Source organism: Molothrus ater, chromosome 28 (genome assembly GCF_012460135.2).
Source record: "Molothrus ater isolate BHLD 08-10-18 breed brown headed cowbird chromosome 28, BPBGC_Mater_1.1, whole genome shotgun sequence".
NCBI lineage: Eukaryota > Metazoa > Chordata > Aves > Passeriformes > Icteridae > Molothrus > Molothrus ater.
In genome coordinates, this window is record NC_050505.2 from 1942036 (window position 1) to 1962614 (window position 20579).

At 45.3% G+C, this 20579-nt stretch overlaps 1 protein-coding gene across 2 annotated transcripts in view; it reads right to left on the bottom strand.

The window, feature by feature from the left end:
• XPO7 (exportin 7) overlaps positions 1 to 20147 on the bottom strand; it is a 62044-nt gene extending 41897 nt beyond the window's left edge. Inside the window, exons 1-5 of one of the 2 annotated variants that reach the window (XM_036396621.2) lie at positions 20063 to 20147; positions 10963 to 11109; positions 8975 to 9068; positions 7385 to 7551; positions 3238 to 3303 (exon numbers count right to left, since the gene is read on the bottom strand). In XM_036396621.2, coding sequence (XP_036252514.1) covers positions 3238 to 3303; positions 7385 to 7551; positions 8975 to 9068; positions 10963 to 11109; positions 20063 to 20080 — 492 coding nt within the window. In that variant the 5' untranslated portion in view covers positions 20081 to 20147. Of the gene's footprint in view, positions 1 to 3210; positions 3304 to 7384; positions 7552 to 8974; positions 9069 to 10962; positions 11110 to 20062 lie in introns of both variants that reach the window. The other variant, XM_036396620.2, reaches the window with a different exon arrangement.
• Between the last annotated feature and the right edge of the window lie 432 nt (positions 20148 to 20579).

A 20579-nucleotide genomic window follows, 5' to 3' on the forward strand; every position in this document is an offset into this window, starting at 1 on the left:
GGGTGGTGTCTGCCTGCAGGGGAGAGAAGCCGGGCTCAGAGCTCCTGGGGTCACAGCAGGAAAAGCAGGAAAAGCAGCAGGAATCCCAGGAAATCCAGGTTTCCCTCCCCAGAACGAATGGGACACAATTCCCCAAATTTTCCATGGAAAAATCCACATTCCTGGTGTTGTATTTATAAAGCTGGGCTGGGTTTATTCCCGATTTATTCCTTCAATCTTTGCCCAAAACAGCAGCAAAAATGGGGGTTTTTTTGGGATTTTAGGAATGGGAATTCTCAGCTCCAAAGGGTTCAATCCCTCCCGGAGCTGCTGGGCAGAAAAGAATAAACAGCAGGAATTCAAATTCCAGCTGGAAAAGAGAACTGGAAGGAGTTATCCAGGTTGGACTTTGCTGTTTTGTGGGATAAATTCCTGAATTTGACACTGGAGCCCAGAACTCCAGCAAAACTCTTTTTTTCTTTTTTTTTTTTCCCATGAAATGGGAAAAATGAGGAAAAATTCCCGTTTTTGTGACCAATCCCAGCCAAATCCCAGCTGCCTGGGATGGGCACTGGGTTATCCCAGTGGGATGCAGAATTCCTGCATAAATATCCAATTTGAAATGTTTATATTTTACTATTTCAACTAAATTAAATAAACATTGAATTAAAATTGTATAAATATAGTTGAATTTTCAATTAAAAACTAAAAGAATGAATTAAATTGAAATGTATGATAAAATTAAATATCAATTTCCAAACCTCTCCTCCAGTATTTGAGGAACAGGACAGCTCCAATGTTGGGTTTTAGACCTGAATTTTCCCAACAATTCCATGAAGGACCCCAAAACTCCCATCCTTTATATTGTAGAAAGAAAAGCCCCAAAGGATCCTTAATTTTTCAGGTGCTTTAATACCCAAATTATTCCTCAGCTCAGACTATTAGGATTTCAGGGAGTTTAGGAAAATGAACATTATTTAATTCCCATTTCAAGCTATTTGTGGGGATGGAAAATCCCTTTGATTTCTGGCCTTGGGAAAATGGGATTTCCTTCTTCACCACCACAGTGAATTTGGCTTTAACAGTGAATTCAGCTTAAATCACTAAACTGGGCTTAAATTGGTGAACTTGGCTCAAATCAGTAAATTTGAATTAAATAAATGAATTGGGCTTCTCCATTTGCAGTTCTGACACCAATTTAATCCCTCTAGAATTTCTCAGGATTAAGCAACATCCCAGGGAAATCTGAATTTAGCTACTTAATGAGATTAAAAAAAATCAATTTATTTTTCCACCTGTTTTTTTAAAGGAAAAACAAAGACTTTTCCACACATTGTGACCCTCAGGACTACAGCACAATCTACATGCCTGAGGGAAAACCATGGAAAAAACCACGGAAAAAAGACAGAAAAACCATGGAAATTGGGATAGCAGCAAGTAAAGGTGCTCATCCCAGTTTCCAGGGGAATTCCAGAGGGAATTCCAGAGCACAGCCCTGGAGGGATTTTAAATCCTCTGGAAAAGCTGGGCCAGGACTGGGCCTGGCCAGGCCTCAGGGGCTGGGAAAGGGACACAATCTGAGAATCCTGCAGGATTTCTGGGGATTTTATCCCAGAAATTCATTCAGAATTTCATCCTAGATGAAAACAATGCTTTAAAAATGGGCAGAGTTGTAAAATTTTGGGGTTTTCCTCCAAGGTCTAGGAGGAGGGTCAGAAAATCAGAGACTTTTCCACTCATTATGACCCTCAGGACTGCAGCCAATTATGTGTACATGAGGGAAAACCATGGAAAAATCATGGAAAAAACATGGGAAAACCACAGAAATTGGGGTAGCTCATCCCAGTAAAGGTGCTCATCCCAGTTTCCAGCAGCAATTCCAGAGGGAATTCCAGAGCACAGCCCTGGAGGGATTTTAAATCCTCTGGAAAAGCTGGGCCAGGACTGGGCCTGGCCAGGCCTCAGGGGCTGGGAAAGGGACACAATCTGAGAATCCTGCAGGATTTCTGGGAATTTTATCCCAGAAATTCATTCAGAGTTTCATCCTGGATCAAAGGGATGCTTTAAATATGGGCACAATTAGATATATTGTTTTTTTTTTCTCCAAGGGAGTCAGAAAATCAGAGACTTTTCCACTCATTATGACCCTCAGGACTGTAGCAAAATCTGCCTGCCTGAGGGGAAAACAATGAAAAAACATGGAAAAAACCTATGGAAAAACCATGGAAATTGGGGTAGCACCAAGTAAAGGTGCTCATCCCAGTTTCCAGAGGAATTCCAGAGGGAATTCCAGAGCACAGCCCTGGAGGGATTTTAAATCCTCTGGAAAAGCTGGGCCAGGACTGGGCCTGGCCAGGCCTCAGGGGCTGGGAAAGGGACACAATCTGAGAATCCTGCAGGATTTCTGGGAATTTTATCCCAGAAATTCATTCAGAGTTTCATCCTGGATCAAAGGGATGCTTTAAATATGGGCACAATTAGATAAATTGGGTTTTTTTTCCTCCAAGGGAGTCAGAAAATCAGAGACTTTTCCACTCATTATGACCCTCAGGACTGTAGCAACATCTGCCTGCCTGAGGGGAAAACAATGAAAAAACATGGAAAAAACCTATGGAAAAACCATGGAAATTGGGGTAGCACCAAGTAAAGGTGCTCATCCCAGTTTCCAGAGGAATTCCTGAGGGAATTCCAGAGCACAGCCCTGCAAGGATTTTAAATCCTCTGGAAAAGCTGGGCCAGGATTGGGCCTGGCTGGGCCTCAGGGGCTGGGAAAGGAACCAGGCTCAGAGAATCCTGCAGGATTTCTGGGAATTTTATCCCAGAAATTCATCCAGAGTTTCATCCTGGATGAAAGGCTTTGTTTAAAAATGGGGACAATTGGATAATTTTGGGTTTTTCTCCCTGGTAAATAGGAGTGGCTGACAACAGAAAGTTCTCACACTCATCCTCACTACATAATTCCTTTTTCTTGGTTTTTTTTCCCTTCTCATCCCACAAAACCACATCAAAACATGGGAAAAGATGGAAGATGCCAATGAAACAAAACAATCCCTCCAGACAGGAGCTCTCAGCATCTCACCACAGAGAGGGAGTGAAAAACAACAACAACAACAAATACCCAACAAACACAGAAATTCCCCCTGAAACACCTCCCAGACAGCGAAATTCCCAAAATAAAAACCCCAGAAAAGGCAGGACACAACAATATGAATGAGAAAATTGGACACTTACTTCACTGAGGAAGGCTGTAGCACTTACTTGATTAATTTCATTCGTTAGTTGGGACAGGATTGTCACTCCTATGATGCAGTGCTCTACACTGTCCTGGGGAGGCAAAGGCACAGCTTTTTTTTTTTTTGGAAAAATTCCCCTTTTTTTTTTTGTTTTTTTCTTTGGAAAAACTCTTGGCTAGAAAAGCTTAATCCTTATTAAAAAAAAAAAAAAACAAAAGGAGATTTTTGGGAGGTTGATCTGAGTCAATGAATGCAGGAAGTTGAAAGAAATATCAGGAATATCCATGAGGTTGGAAAAGATGGATCCTAAAGGTTGAAGCATTCAGAAACAAATCTCTGCTCCTGGAAACAATTCCCTGCTGCCTAAATTTTTAAGGAGCTAAAAATGAAATGTGATTCCCACGGATAGGAAAGGAAAAACCAAGAAAATATTCCGTGATTTTCTACCCATCCATGGGGTGGAAAAGATGGATCCTAAAGTCTGGAGCATCCAGGAACAAATCCCTGCTCCCAGGAACAAATCCCTGACTTTTAACCTTCACCCTCCAAAGCCCCTGCTGAAAACACCAACACGGAAGAACCCAAACTCCTTCAGGCCACCTGCAAACTCCCAGATTTTGGTGAATCCTGGGAATTCTGAGCAGGAAATCTGACCTGCAGGAACCTGGAGCAAAGCTGGGAACATCCAGAAACAAATCCCTGCTCCCAGAAACAATTCCCTGGTTTACAAGGAACTCTTCATGCTGGGAAACCTCTACTGAAAACCACCGACATGGAAAACTCTGAACTCCTTCAGGCCACCTGCAAACTCCCAAATTTTGGCAAATCCTGGGAATTCTGAGGAGGGAATCTGACCTGCAGGAATCTGGTGCATATCTGGGAGCATCCAGGAATGATTCCCTGCTCCCAGGAACAAATCCCTGATTTATAAGGAGCTCTTCACCCTCAGAAGCCCCTGCTGAAAACACCAACATGGAAGAACCCGAACACCTTCAGGCCATCTCCAAACTCCTTTTTGGTGGATTTTGGCGAATCCTGGGAATTCTGAGGAGGGAATCTGACCTGCAGGAATCTGGTGCAGAGCTGGGAGCATCCAGGAACAAATCCCTGACTTTTTTCCCCTCAGAAGCCTCTACTGACAACCACCAATATGGAAGCACCCGAACTCCTTCAGGCCACCTGCAAACTCCCGGATTTTGGCGAATCCTGGGAATTCTGAGGAAGGAATCTGACCTGCAGGAGCCTGGTGCAGAGCTGGGAGCATCCAGAAACAAATCCCTCCTCCCAGAAACAGTTCCCTGGTTTGTAAGGAGCTCTTCACCCTCAGAAGCCTCTACTGACAACCACCAATATGGAAGCACCCGAACTCTTCAGGCCACCTGCAAACTCCCAAATTTTGGCAAATCCTGGGAATTCTGAGGAGGGAATCTGACCTGCAAGGACCTGGAGCAAATCTGGGAGCATCCAGGAATGATTCCCTGCTCCCTAAAATCATTCCCTGATTTATAAGGAGCTCTTCAATCTCAGAAGCCCCTACTGAAAACACCAACAGGGAAGAACCTGAACTCCTTCGGGCCATCTCCAAACTCCTTTTTGGTGGATTTTGGTGAATCCTGGGAATTCTGAGGAAGGAATCTGACCTGCAGGAACCTGGTGTAGAGCTGGGAGCATCCAGGAACAAATCCCTGATTTTTAAGGAGCTCTTCACCCTCAGAAGTCCCTGCTGAAAACACCACTAGGAAAGAACCCAGACTCTTCAATGCCACCTGCAAACTCCTGGATTTTGGTGAATCCCAGGAATTCTGAGGAGGGAATCTGACCTGTAGGAACCTGGAGCAAAGCTGGGAGCATCCAGGAATGATTCCCTGCTCCTCAAACTTTTAAGGAGCTCTTCACCCTGAGAAACACCTTCTGAAAACCACCAATATGGAAAACCCTGAACTCCTTTACACCATCTCCAAACTCCCGGATTTTGGTAAATCTTGGGAACTCTGAGGAGGGAATCTGACCTGCAAGATCCTGGAGCAAATCTGGGAGCATCCAGGAACAATTCCCTGCTCCCAGGAACAATTCCCTGACTTTTAAGAAGCTGTTTCCCCTCAGAAGCCTCTACTGAAAACCACCAACATGGAAGCACCCAAACTCCTTCAGGCCACCTGCAAACTCCCAGATTTTGGTGAATCCTGGGAATTCTGAGCAGGAAATCTGACCTGCAGGAACCTGGAGCAAAGCTGGGAACATCCAGAAACAAATCCCTGCTCCCAGAAACAATTCCCTGGTGTACAAGGAACTCTTCATGCTGGGAAGCCTCTACTGAAAACCACCGACATGGAAGAAGCCTGAACTACTTCAGGCCACCTGCAAACTCCCAAATTTTGGCAAATCCTGGGAATTCTGAGGAGGAATCTGACCTGCAGGAGCCTGGTGCATATCTGGGAGCATCCAGGAACAGATCCCTGCTCCCAGGAACAAATCCCTGACTTTTAACCTTCACCCTCCAACCCCCTGCTGAAAACCACCAACATGGAAGAACCCAAACTCCTTCAGGCCACCTGCAAACTCCTGGATTTTGGTGAATCCTGGGAATTCTGAGGAAGGAATCTGACCTGCAGGAGCCTGGTGTAGAGCTGGGAGCATCTGGGAACAGTTCCCTCCTCCCAGAAACAGTTCCCTGGTTTGTAAGGAGCTCTTCACCCTCAGAAGCCCCTACTGAAAACCACCAACATGGAAGAACCCAAACTCCTTCAGGCCATCTCCAAACTCCCAGATTTTGGCAAATCCTGGGAATTCTGAGCAGGAAATCTGACCTGCATGGACCTGGAGCAAATCTGGGAGCATCCAGGAATGATTCCCTGCTCCCTAAAATCATTCCCTGATTTATAAGGAGCTCTTCACCCTCAGAAGCCCCTGCTGAAAACACCAACAAGGAAGAACCCAAACTCCTTCAGGCCATCTCCAAACTCCTTTTTGGTGGATTTTGGTGAATCCTGGGAATTCTGAGGAGGGAATCTGACCTGCAAGGATCTGGTGCAGAGCTGGGAGCATCCAGGAACAAATCTCTGACTTTTTTCCCCTCAGAAGCCTCTACTGAAAACCACCAACATGGAAAACCCTGAACTCCTTCAGGCCACCTGCAAACTCCCAGATTTTGGCAAATTCTGGGAATTCTGAGGAGGGAATCTGACCTGCAGGAACCTGGTGCAGAGCTGGGAGCATCCAGGCACAGTTCCCTGCTCCCAGGAACAAATCCCTGACTTTTAACCTTCACCCTCAGAAGCCCCTGCTGAAAACCAACATGGAAGAACCCAAACTCCTTCAGGCCATCTCCAAACTCCTTTTTGGTGGATTTTGGTAATCCTGGGAATTCTGAGCAGGGAATCTGACCTGCAGGAACCTGGAGCAAAGCTGGGAACATCCAGAAACAAATCCCTGATCCCAGAAACAATTTCCTGGTTTACAAGGAACTCTTCATGCTGGGAAGCCTCTACTGAAAACCACCGACATGGAAAACCCTGAACTCCTTCAGGCCACCTGCAAAATCCCAAATTTTGGCAAATTCTGGGAATTCTGAGGAGGAATCTGACCTGCAGGAGCCTGGTGCATATCTGGCAGCATCCAGGAACAGTTCCCTCCTCCCAGAAACAGTTCCCTGGTTTACAAGGAACTCTTCACCCTCAGAAGCCCCTGCTGAAAACACCAACATGGAAGAACCCAAACTCTTCAGGCCACCTGCAAACTCCCAAATTTTGGCAAATCCTGGGAATTCTGAGGAGGGAATCTGACCTGCAGGAACCTGGAGCAAAGCTGGGAGCATCCAGGAACAAACCCCTGACTTTTAACCTTCACCCTCCAAAGCCCCTGCTGAAAACACCAACACGGAAGAACCCGAACACCTTCGGGCCATCTCCAAACTCCTTTTTGGTGGATTTTGGCGAATCCTGGGAATTCTGAGGAGGGAATCTGACCTGCAGGAGCCTGGTGCAGAGCTGGGAGCATCCAGGAATGATTCCCTGCTCCCTAAAATCATTCCCTGATTTATAAGGAGCTCTTCACCCTCAGCAGCCCCTGCTGAAAACACCAACACGGAAGAACCCAAACTCCTTCGGGCCATCTCCAAACTCCTTTTTGGTGGATTTTGGCGAATCCTGGGAATTCTGAGGAGGGAATCTGACCTGCAGGAAGCGGGTGACGTCGTTGATGACGTTCCTGAAGACGTACTCGTCCTTCTGGCAGTCGAACCAGCCCAGCTTGGTGATCCTGGCGTAGAGCTGGATCAGCGCCTGCGTCACGAACGTCGCCAGCTTCGGCCTCGTGGCCAGGTAGTTCAGCACATAATTCCCTGGAAAACAGGGAAAAGATGGAGCTGCAGGCAAAATCCAGCCCTGTGGGAATGGCCCGAAGGAAAAGGAGCTTTGGGGAGGTTGGTTTGAGTGGGGGAAATTGGGAGAAATGTTGGGAGTAAGAGAGGAATGTTGGGGTTTGATACGGGAATTTAAGATGCTGGGAAAGGGTTGGATTTAACCCTGGAATAAACCTGGGAAAGGGTTGGATTTAACCCTGGAATAAACCTGGGAAAGGGTTGGATTTAACCCTAGGAAAAGGTTGGATTTAGCCCTGGAATAAACCTGGGAAAGGGTTGGATTTAGCCCTGGGCCAATCCCAAGGATTTTGGGGCCAATCCCAAGGATTTTGGGGCCAATCCCGTGAATTTTTTGGGAAAGTGCCAAGGATTTTATACAATCCCAAGGATTTTTAGGAGAATCCCAAGGATTTTTGGGACAATCCCAGGGATGTTTTGGGCCAGTCCCAAGGATTTTTTGGGACAATCCCAGGGACATTTCGGGACAATCCCAGGGATATTTTGGACAATCCCAAGCATTTTCTGACATGTTTTTTTTTAGAAAATCCCAAGAGTTTTTGGGCCAATCCCATGGATTTTTTGGGAAAATCCCAAGGATTTTATACAATCCCAAGGATTTTGGGCCAATCCCAAGGATTTTTTGGGCCAATCCCATGAATTTTTTGGGAAAGTGACAAGGATTTTATACAATCCCAAGGATTTTTAGGAGAATCCCAGGGATGTTTTGGAACAATCCCAGGGAAGTTTTGGACAATCTTAAGGATTTTTAGGAGAATCCCAAGGATATTTTGGAACAATCCCAGGGATATTTTGGACAATCCCAAGCATTTTTTGGGCCAATCCCATGGATTTTTTGGGAAAATCCCAAGGATTTTATACAATCCCAAGGGTTTTGGGCCAATCCCAAGGATTTTATACAATCCCAAGGGTTTTGGGCCAATCACAAGGATTTTTTGGGAAAGTGCCAAGGATTTTATACAATCCCAAGGCTTTTTTGGGCCAATCCCAAGGGGTTTTGGGCCAATCCCAAGGGGTTTTTTGGGCCAATCCCAAGGATTTTATACAATCCCAAGGATTTTATACAATCCCAAGGGTTTTGGGCCAATCCCAAGGATTTTATACAATCCCAAGGGTTTTGGGCCAATCACAAGGATTTTTTGGGAAAGTGCCAAGGATTTTATACAATCCCAAGGATTTTGGGCCAATCCCATGGGATTTTGGGCCAATCCCAAGGATTTTATACAATCCCAAGGGGTTTTTGGGCCAATCCCAAGGATTTTGGGCCAATCCCAAGGGGTTTTTTGGGCCAATCCCAAGGGTTTTTGGGCCAATCCCAAGGATTTTATACAATCCCAAGGGTTTTTGGGCCCATCCCCAGGGCTCAGGAGAGCCCGGTACTCACGGATGTCGATGCGCTGCTCCAGGGGCAGGGGGTTGTTTGTGCGCGACACCAGTTTGGTAAGGCAGGTGGCCGCCAGCAACTGCGAGTAGGAGGACTGGAAAAAAAGGGAAAAAAATCCCAAAAAAAACCCCAAAAACAGGAATTTGAATTCATGGGGAAGTGAAATTCATGGAATTTTAATTCATGGCATTTTCATTCATGGCATTTTCATTCATGGCATTTTCATTCATGGCTTTGAAGCAAATTCCAGCCTGGGAGTCGAAGGGAAGCAGCTCCCACCTCGCTGAAATGAAATTCCAAAATTCCCAAATTCCCCCAAATTCCAACAATCCTGGGATAAAACCCCAAGGTTTGACAGGAATTTACAGAAATTATGCAGCAATTCACAAAAATTTGTTCCAGGATTTACAGGAATTTGGCAGAAACTTCGCAGAAATTTTTCAGGAATTCACAAGAAATTTTTCAGGAATTCACAGGAATTTTGCAGGAATTTTAAAGGAATTCCCAGGAATTTGCAGAAATTTACAGGAATCTACAGGAATTTTGCAGGAACTTACAGGAATTTGCAGAAATTTACAGGAATTTTGCAGGAATTTACAGAAATTTGCAGTAATTAACAGGAATTTTGCAGGAATTTTGCAGGAATTCTGTAGGAACTTTCCAGGAATTTTTGGGATGTGGAATTCAATGTTTTGGGGAATTTGGGGATGTGGAATTCCAGGATTTTGGGGAATTTTTGGGGATTTTTGGGGGAATTTTTGGGGAATTTCTGGGATGTGGAATTCCGTGACTTTGGGGGATTTTTGGGATGTGGAATTCCAGGATTTTGGGGAATTTCTGGGGAATTTTTGGGATGTGGAATCCCATGATTCTGGGGAATGTTTGGGATGTGGAATTCAATGGTTTTGGGGAATTTTTGGGATGTGGAATTCCATGATTTTGGGGAATTTTGGGGGAATTTCTGGGATGTGGAATTCTGTGACTTGGGGGAAATTTTGGGATGTGGAATTCCAGGATTCTGGGGAATTTTGGGGAAATTTTGGGAATATTTTGGGAATATTTGGGGTGTGCTCACGCTGCCTCTCTCGAGGAGCTGCTGGCACTTGGGGCTGTTTGGTGAATCCCATCAGGGCATGGAATCCCATGATTTTGGGGAATTTGGGGATGTGGAATTCCATGATTCTGGGGAAAGTTTGGGATGTGGAATTCCATGATTTTGGGGAATTTTTGGGAATATTTTGGGAATATTTTGGGATGTGCTCACGCTGCCTCTCTCCAGGAGCAGCTGGCACTTGGGAATGTCGATGAACTCCACCAGGGCATGGAATTCCATGATTTTGGGGAAAGTTTGGGATGTGGAATCCCATGATTCTGGGGAATGTTTGGGATGTGGAATTCAATGGTTTTGGGGAATTTGGGGATGTGGAAATCCACAATTTTGGGGAATTTTTGGGATGTGGAATTCCATGATTTTGGGGAATTTTTGGGGAATTTCTGGGATGTGGAATCCCATGATTTTGGGGAATTTTTGGGACGTAGAATTCCATGACTTTGGGGAATGTTTGGGATGTGGAATTCAAGGGGTTTGGGGAATTTGAGGATGTGGAATTTCATGATTTTGGGGAAATTTTGGGATGTGGAATCCCATGATTTTGGGGAAAGTTTGGGGAATGTTTGGGATGTGGAATTCCACGATTTTGGGAATGTTTGGGAATTCTGGGCAATGTCTGGGGTGTGCTCACGCTGCCTCTCTCCAGGAGCAGCTGGCACTTGGGGAATGTTGATGAACTCCACCAGGGTATGGAATTCCATGATTTTGGGGAATGTTTGGGATGTGGAATTCCAGGATTCTGGGGAATGTTTGGGACGTGGAATTCCACGATTTTGGGGAATTTTTTGGGAATTTCTGGGATGTAGAATTCCAGGATTCTGGGGAATATTTTGGGAATATTTTGGGAATATTTTGGGAATATTTTGGGAGTACTCACGCTGCCTCTCTCCAGGAGCAGCTGGCACTTGCTCAGGCAGTCGGGGCTGTTGGTGAACTCCACCAGGGCCTTCTCGGCCTGCAGGCGCGTGCCCGTGTCCGTGGTCTCATAGAGCTGCTTGCACAGGTTCTCCAGCTGGGCCAGGCTCTGCCGGGCAAAACCACAGGAAACCATGGGAAACCGGGGAAAATGGGGAAAAACGGGGAAAAACGGGAAAAATGGGGGAAAAACCATGGGAAACCGGGGAAAAAACGGGAAAAAAACCGGGAAAAAACGGGAAAAATGGGGGAAACCGGGGAAAATGGGGAAAAAATGCGGGAAAAACCATGGGAAACCGGGGAAAACGGGGAAAACGGGGAAAAAACGGGGGAAAACGGGGAAAAAATGGGGAAAAGGGGGAAAAACCAGGGGAAAAATGAGGAAAAATGGGGAAAAACCAGGGGAAAACCAGGGAAAAACGGGGAAAAACCAGGGGAAAAATGGGGAAAAATGGGGAAAAACGGGAAAAACCAGGGGAAAAATGGGGGAAAATGGGGAAAAAACAGGGGAAAAATGGGGGAAAAACGGGGAAAAACAGGGAAAAAACGGGGGAAAATGGGGGAAAGGGGGGAAAAAACGGGGGAAACAGGGAAAACAGGGAAAAACTAGGGGAAAACAGGGAAAAACGGGGAAAACCAGGGAAAACTGGGGAAAAATAGGGGAAAAAAACAGGGAAAAACGGGGAAAAACGGGGATAAAATGGAGAAAAATGGGGAAAAACAGGGAAAAACCAGGGGAAAACGGGGATAAACAGGGGAAAACGGGGAAAACCAGGAAAAAATAGGGAAAAATGGGGAAAAATGGGGAAAAGGGGGGAAAAACGGGGGAAACAGGGAAAAACCAGGGGAAAACAGGGAAAAACAGGGAAAACGGGGAAAACGGGGAAAAACAGGGAAAAACGGGGAAAACAGGGAAAACCAGGGAAAAAGGGGAAAAACCAGGGGAAAAACCAGGGAAAAAACAGGGGGAAAAATGGGGAAAAACGGGGAAAAAACCAGGGGAAAAACGGGGGAAAATGGGGAAAAACAGGGAAAAACCAGGGGAAAACGGGGATAAACAGGGGAAAACGGGAAAACCAGGGAAAAATGGGGAAAAATGGGGAAAAGGGGGGAAAAACGGGGGAAACAGGGAAAACAGGGAAAAACAGGGGAAAACCAGGGGAAAAATGGGGGGAAAAAAGGGAAAAATGGGGAAAAATGGGGATAAAATGGAGAAAAATGGGGAAAAACAGGGAAAAATGGGGAAAAACGGGGGAAAACGGGGAAAAACAGGGAAAAATGGGGAAAAACAGGGGAAAACAGGGAAAAGGGGATTCAGGGACACTGCAGGGACTCCTCAGCACTGGCAAGGGGAGCTCGAGTCTGTGCTCGCACATGTGGGACCCACCAGGACTTGTCCTTCCCTCTTTCCCCTTTTCCTTCCCCTTTTCCTTCCCTTCCCATTCCTTCCCTTTCCTTCCCTTTCCTTCCCTTCCCATTCCTTTCCTTTCCTTTCCTTTCCTTTCCTTTCCTTTCCTTTCCTTTCCTTTCCTTTCCTTTCCTTTCCTTTCCTTTCCTTTCCTTCCCTTCCCTTCCCTTCCCTTCCCTTCCCTTCCCTTTCCCTTTTCCACCTTTTCCCTTTTACAGGAATTTTGCAGGAATCCACAGAAATCTTGCAAAAATTTTGCAGGATTTCACAAAAAATTTGCAGGAATTCTGCAGGAATTTACAGAAATTTTGCAAGAATTCTGCTTCAGGAATTTTGCAGGAATTTCCAGGAATTCACAGGAAATTTTCAGGAATTCACAGGAAATTTGCAGGAATTTTCAGGATTTCCCAGGAATTAACACAAAATTTACAGGAATTCTGTAGGAATTCCAGGAGAAACCCCAGGATGAGGCTTTCCTTGGAATCAGTTCCATTCCCACTTCCAAGGAGACAATTCCAAGGGATTCCTGCCCTGGAAAAAATTCCATAATTTCAGGAATTTTTATCCATAATTTCCACAAATTTTCCATAATTTCAGGAGTTTTTATCCATAATTTCCACAAATTTTCCATAATTTCAGGAGTTTTTAGCCATTATTTCCACAAAATTCCCAAAGTTTTTATCCATCATTTCCATTATTTCGGGAGTTTTTATCCAGAATTTCCACAAAATTCCTAAAAAAAATCCCATAATTTGGGGAGTTTTCATCCACAATTTCCATAATTTCAGCAGTTTTTATTCATCATTTCCACAAAATTTCCATAATATGGGAGTTTTTACCCATAATTTCCATTATTTCCATAAATTTGGGATTTTCATCCATAATTTCAATAAATTTGGGAGTTTTCATCCATAATTTCCATTATTTCCATAATTTTGGAGTTTTCATCCATAATTTCAATAAATTTGGGAGTTTTTATCCATAATTTCCACAAAATTTCTGTAATTTGGGACTTTTTACCCATAATTTCCATTATTTCCGTAAATTTGGGAGTTTTCATCCATAATTTCCATTATTTCCATAATTTGGGAGTTTTTACCCATAATTTCCATTATTTCCATAAATTTGGGACTTTTTACCCATAATTTCCACAAAATTCCATCAGTTCAGGAGTTTTTATCCATAATTTCCATAAATTTGGGACTTTTTACCCATAATTTCCATAAATTTGGGAGTTTTCATCCATAATTTGAATAAATTTGGGAGTTTTTATCCAAAATTTCCACAAAATTTCCATAATTTGGGACTTTTTACCCATAATTTCCATTATTTCCATAAATTTGGGAATTTTCATCCATAATTTCAATAAATTTGGGACTTTTTACCCATAATTTCCATTATTTCCGTAAATTTGGGAGTTTTCATCCATAATTTCCATAAATTTGGGAGTTTTTGTCCATAATTTTCACAAAATTTCTGTAATTTGGGACTTTTTACCCATAATTTCCATTATTTCCGTAAATTTGGGATTTTCATCCATAATTTCCATAAATTTGGGACTTTTTACCCATAATTTCCATTATTTCCATAATTTGGGATTTTCATCCATAATTTCAATAAATTTTGGAGTTTTTATCCATAATTTCCATTATTTCCATAATTTGGGAGTTTTTACCCATAATGTCCATAAATTTGGGATTTTTCATCCATAATTTCCACAAAATTTCTGTAATTTGGGACTTTTTATCCATAATTTCCATTCTTTCCATAAATTTGGGATTTTCATCCATAATTTCAATAAATTTTGGAGTTTTCATCCATAATTTCCATAATTTCAGGAGTTTTCATCCATAATTTCCATAAATTTGGGGAGTTTTTATCCAAAATTTCCACAAAATTTCTGTAATTTGGGACTTTTTACCCATAATTTCCATTATTTCCATAAATTTGGGAATTTTCATCCATAATTTCCATAAATTTGGGAGTTTTTATCCATAATTTCCATAAATTTGGGAGTTTTCATCCATAATTTCAATAAATTTGGGAGTTTTTATCCATAATTTCCATTATTTCTGTAAATTTGGGATTTTCATCCATAATTTCCATAATTTGGGGGGTTTTACCCATAATTTCCACAAAATTTCTGTAATTTGGGACTTTTTACCCATAATTTCCATTATTTCCGTAAATTTGGGATTTTCATCCATAATTTCAATAAATTTGGGATTTTTCATCCATAATTTCCATAATTTCAGGAGTTTTCATCCATAATTTCCATAAATTTGGGGAGTTTTTATCCAAAATTTCCACAACATTTCCGGAATTTGGGGAGTTTTCATCCAACATCCCAAATTTTCACTTCCAGGAGATCCCAAAAATCCCAAATTTCCCAAATTTCCCCTTCCAGGACCTCCTGGTTCTTCTCCCTCTCCCAAATTTCCTTCCAGCCAAGAAAACCCAATGGAAAAAAAAAAACCCATTTTGAACCATTCCAAGATTTCCCAAAAATTCTCATTTTCCCAGACAGGAAATTCCATCCCACTTGAAGGAAACACTTCAGGAACGAGAATTAAAGGGAAAAATGGGAAAAATTTGCTTCCATGAGGGGAAAAAAATTGGATTTCTGATCCCTCTCTGCTCCAAGGAGAAAAAAACCTGGAAAATCCCCAAAAATTCATCCCAAGAAGGTGAAAAAAGCAGCTCCAAGCACAAAATTCCTACAAAAACACAGAAAATTCCCAGAATTTTGGAGTTTTTGGGACAAAATCCAGGTAGAATCCATAAAAAAAACCCCAGATTTTGGCTTCATCATTGCAGGTGGAAATCCAGAGGGAAAAAGGGGTTGGGAATTCTTCACAGTGGGAATAAAATCCATGAAAAATTAATTTGGGATTCAGCATTGCAGGGAAAATCTTGTTGGGCATCGACATTCCAGGAAAAAGGCAGGAAAAATTGTGGAGGTTTCTTCACATCAGGTAAAATCCAGGAAAAAATTGGATTTGGGATTCATCAAAGCAGGAAAAATTCCTTAAAATTGGATTTGGGGTTCATAATTCCAGGTAAAGTCCATAAAATTATTTTAGGGCTTCACCAAATCAGGAAAAAATTCCTTAAAATTGGATTTGAGCTTCACCAAACCAGGAAAAATTCCTTAAAATTGGATTTGGGCTTTGTTATTCCAGGTAAAATCCATAAGAAATTTTTGGGGTTTCTTCACACCAGGAAAAATCCATAAAATTTTGATTTGGGATTCATCAAAGCAGGAAAAAATTCCTTAAATTTGGATTTGGGCTTCACCAAACCAGGAAAAATTCCTTAAAATTGGATTTGAGCTTCATAATTCCAGGAAAAATCCATAAAAATTATTTTAGGGCTTCACCAAAGCAGGAAAAAATCCAGAAAAATTGGATTTGGGATTCATCAACGCAGGAAAAATTCCTTAAAATTGGATTTGGGCTTCACCAAATCAGGAAAAATTCCTTAAATTTGGATTTGGGCTTTGTTATTCCAGGTAAAATCCATAAGAAATTTTTGGGGTTTCTTCACACCAGGAAAAATCCCTAAAAATGAATTTGGACTGCACAAAACCAGGAAAAATTCCTTAAAATTTGATTTGGGCTTCATCACTCCAGGTAAAATCCATAAAAATTATTTTAGGGCTTCACCAAAGCAGGAAAAATCCAGAAAAATTGGATTTGGGATTCATCAAACCAGGAAAAATTCCTTAAAATTGGATTTGGGCTTCGTCATTCCAGGTAAAATCCATGAAAAAATTTGGGGACTTTTTCACACCAGGAAAAATCCATAAAAAACCTTTTTGGGCTTCAGCAGGTCAGGAAAAATCCAGAAAAATTGGATTTGGGCTCCATAATTCCATAAAATCCATAAAAAACCTTTTTGGGTTCACCAAAGCAGGGAAAATTCCCTAAAAATTGGATTTGGGGTTCATCATTCCAGGTAAAATCCAGTAAAATTTTGGGGGCTTCTTCACATCATTTAAAATCCATTAAAAAATTTAAAATCCATTAAAAAAAATTAAAATCCATTAAAAAATTTAAAATCCATTAAAAAATCTTTTAGGGCTCCAGCAGATCAGGGAAAAATCCATAAAAAATTAATCCAGGCTTTATCCCAGTGAATCAAATCCCTAAAAAATCTTTTTGGGTTCCAGCAGAATTCCAGAATTTCCTCTGCGAATTTTTGGGAATTCCAATTTCTCAAGAAGCAGCAATGGGATTTTTCCCAATTTCCCAAATTTTGCTGCCATTTTTTTTCCTAAAAAAATAAAAATCCCAACATTCCCAAAGAATATTCCATAAATCCCCTCTGGAGCCAGGCTGGGAATGTTCTGCTGGAAAAGGGAAATTCCAGAGGAAAATTCCAGAGCCTGAAGGGGCTCCAGGAGAAATGGAGAAGGTTTGGGATGGAGGAATTCCATGGAATTCCAGGAATTTCCCTCTGGAAAAAGGGGAAATTTAATGGGATTTTGGGCAGGAATTCCTGCCTGGGATGGAATTCCCAGAGATCTGAGAAGTTCCCAAAATTCCAGCCTGGGATAACAAAAGGATTTGTCCCCAAAATCCCATTCCCAACCCAATTCCACACAGGAATTCCTGGAATTGCTCCGAGTTCCCAAATCCCTTCTCCAGCCTGGAAGGGGAAATTCCAGAGCCTGAAGGGGCTCCAGGAGAGCTGGAGAAGGTTTGGGATGGAGGAATTCCATGGAATTCCAGGGATTTGGGATTGAGGAATTGAGAAAATTTGGGATGGAGGAATTCCATGGAATTCCAGGAATTTTCCCCTGGAAAAAGGGGAAATTTAATGGGATTTTGAGCAGGAATTCCTGCCTGGGAGTTCCCACACATTCCAGCCTTTTTCCCCAAGGATTTTTTCCCCAAATCCCACTCCCAACCCCTTTTCCCACCTCTCCCAAAGCTCCACATGGGAAATCCTGGAATTGCTCCCAAATCCCTTCTCCAGCCTGGAACTCTTCCCAAAGTTCTGCTGTTAAACTTTGACCCCGCTGAGCTCAGCATTCCCAACCCCTCCAGCTCCGACTTTTCCAACTCCCAATTCCCTCAATCCCAGATTTACCACGGAAACCTCGGATTTGGGGCAGAATTCTGAGGAAAATCCCAATTTTCCCATAAAAATCCTGGTTAATAATGCAGCAATTCCTCTTTTTTTTTTTTTTTTTAATTTTTTTTTTTGGGATCAGAATTCCCAGAATTCCCAACCCTGCTGAGTTAATGAACTGCTCGGGATTGATTCCTTCCCAAAGTTCCGGGGATCATGAACAACCCCTGGGAATTCTGCTTGATCCCAAAAAAATCCTGCAGGGAAAACCCCCCCAGCTCTGCCTGGCTTTGGGATCTGCTGCCTCTGGGGTTTGGGGTCAATTTTAGGGGGTCTGGGGTTAATTTTGGGGTGTTTGGGGTCAATTTTAGGGGGTTTGGGGTCAATTTTAGGGTGTTTGGGGTTAACTTTTAGAGGGTTTGGGGTCATTTTCAAGGGGTTTGGGACCAATTTCAGGGGGTTTGGGGTTGATTTTAAGATGTTTGGGGTCAATCTCAGTGGATTTAGGGGTCAATTTTGGGGTGTTTGGGTCAATTTTATGGTGTTTGGGGTCAATCTCAGGGTGTTTGGGGTCAATTTTAGGGTGTTCAGGGTCATTTTCAAGGGGTTTGGGGTCATTTTCAGGGGGTTTGGGGTTGATTTTAAGATGTTTGGGGTCAATCTCAGTGGATTTGGGGTCAATTTTAGGGTGTTGGGGTCCATTTTAGGGTGTTTGGGGACATTTTCAGGGTGTTTGGGGTCAATCTCAGGAGATTTGGGGTCAATTTTGGGGTGTTTGGGGTCAATTTTAGGGTGTTTGGGGTCATTTTCAGGGGGTTTGGGACCAATTGTAGGGTGTTGGGGTCAATTTTAGGGTGTTTGGGGTCAATCTCAGTGGATTTGGGGTCAATTTTAGGGTGTTGGGGTCCATTTTAGGGTGTTTGGGGTAATTTTCAGGGGGTTGGGATCCATTTTAGGGTGTTTGGGACCAATCTCAAGGGATTTGGGGTCGATTTTAGAGGGTCTGAGGTCACTCTCAGAGGGTTTAGGGTCCCTTTCAAAGGTTTTGAGGTCGATTTGAGAGAGTCTGGGGTCAACTTCAGAGATTTTGAGTCACTCTCAGAGGGTTTGGGGTCCCTTTTAGAGGGTTTAGGGTCAATTTAAAAGGTTTTGGGGTCAATTTGAGAGGGGCTGGGTCACTCCCAGAGGGTTTGGGGTCACTCCCAGAGACTTTCAAAGGGTTTTGGGTTCCTTCATTGGGGCTTTGAGCCCTCTCAGAGGGTTTTGTTCCCTTCCTGATGGATTTAGGTCTCTTTCAGAGAGCTTTGGGCCCTTTCCTGGGGATTTAGGGCCCTTTCCCAGGGATTTAGGGCCCTTTCCTGGGGATTTAGGGCCCTTTCCCGGGGGTTTAGGGCCCTTTCCCGGGGTTTCTGTCCCTCCACTCCAACCTGGAACATTTTCACCCCTGATTTCCCTCCTGGCTCCTGCCCCACCAATGTCTCCACTCTGGGATTTCCCTGAGACACTGATGGGACACGTCCCCCAACCACAGGGGGGGAAATAACCCCAAATCCCACTGGGAAATGATCCCAAATCCCACTGGGAAATGACCCCAAATCTGGCTGGGAAAAGAATAGAACCGGGCAGGGAAAGGAACCTAAACAGAGCTGGGAAAGGAACCCAAACAGGGCAGAGAAATGATCCCAAATCTGGTTGGAAAAGGAACAGAACCCGGCAGGGAAATGACCCCAAACCCGGCTAGGAAAGAAAAAGAACCGGGCAAGGAAAGGAACCCAAACAGGGCTGGGAAAGGATCCCAAACAGGGCTGGGAAATGACCCCAAACAGGGCCGGGAAATGACCCCAAACAGGGCCGGGAAAGGACCCCAAACAGGGCTGGGAAAGGAACCCAAACTGGACTCGGAAAGGAACAGAACCCGGCCGGGAAATGATTCCAAAGCTGGCTGGGAAAGGAACAGAATCAGGCTGGGGAAGGATCCCAAACCCGGCTGGGAAATGACCCCAAACAGCGCTGGCAAAGGAACCCAAACACGGCTGGAAACGGACCCGACCCGGGCCGGGCAAAGAACCCAACCCCGGCTGGAAACGAACGGAACCGGGCCGGGAGTGCCGGAGATCCCCGCAAGGCGCGAGTGCCCAGCCCGGAGCAGGGACGGATCCGCAGAGCCGCCGGTGACAGCGGCACGGCCGGGGGTGACAGCGGGGCCCGGCCGCTGCTCCCGAGGGGAGGAGCGGGATCCGAGCGAGCTCGTCCCGGGCATCTCCGCACCGGGAGCGCCGGCGGGGAGCGAGCGGAGGGATGGGGGGACCCTGCGGGGGGACACCGGCAGGGACGCGGGGACACGGCGGGCACGCGATGGGGCCGGGAGGAGCCGCCGGCGGCCGGGGGGACCCTCGGAGAGACCGCGGGGCCCCGCGGGTGGACACGGGGGGAGCGCGGCCTGCGCGCCTGGGCCGCGCCGGGCCTGGCCGGGCCTGGCCGTGCGGGGCTCGGCCGCGCGGGCCGGGGGGGCGGCGCGGGGGGGCCGGGAGGGCGGCGGGCGGGCTCGGGCGAGCCCCGCGCTGCGGCCGGAGCTCACCTGCACATGATCCGCCATCTTGCCCCATTCATGCTCCGCTCGCGCCTCCGCCCCCGCCTGCGCCGGGCCCGGCGCCACCGCGTCCCCCCGCGCCGCCGCCCGCACCGCGCATGCGCCGCGCCGCGACCCCGCCCCTCCCGCGCCTGCGCGCGACGGAGGGACACGCCCACTCCGCGCCCTCCCCGCCTATCCCGCGCCTGCGCGCGCCCAAAGGACACGCCCACAACACGGAAACCACGCCCGTCCCGGTGAGACCACGCCCCCGTGTTCGTGCGGGGCCTGCGCGCGGGGCCGGGACACGCCCACAGCGGCCTGGCCACGCCCCCTCGTGCGCGCGCGGCGCGCTGCGTCTGACGTCACGACGTCGGCGTGGGGCGGGGGAGGAGGGAGGGGCGTGAGGCGGGTTTGTTGACACGGCCTTAAAGGGGCCGCGCACCCCGGGACAGAGCGGGGACAGCGGGGACAGCACGGGGACAGATCCGGGACAGCACGGGGACAGCACGGGGACAGCACAGGG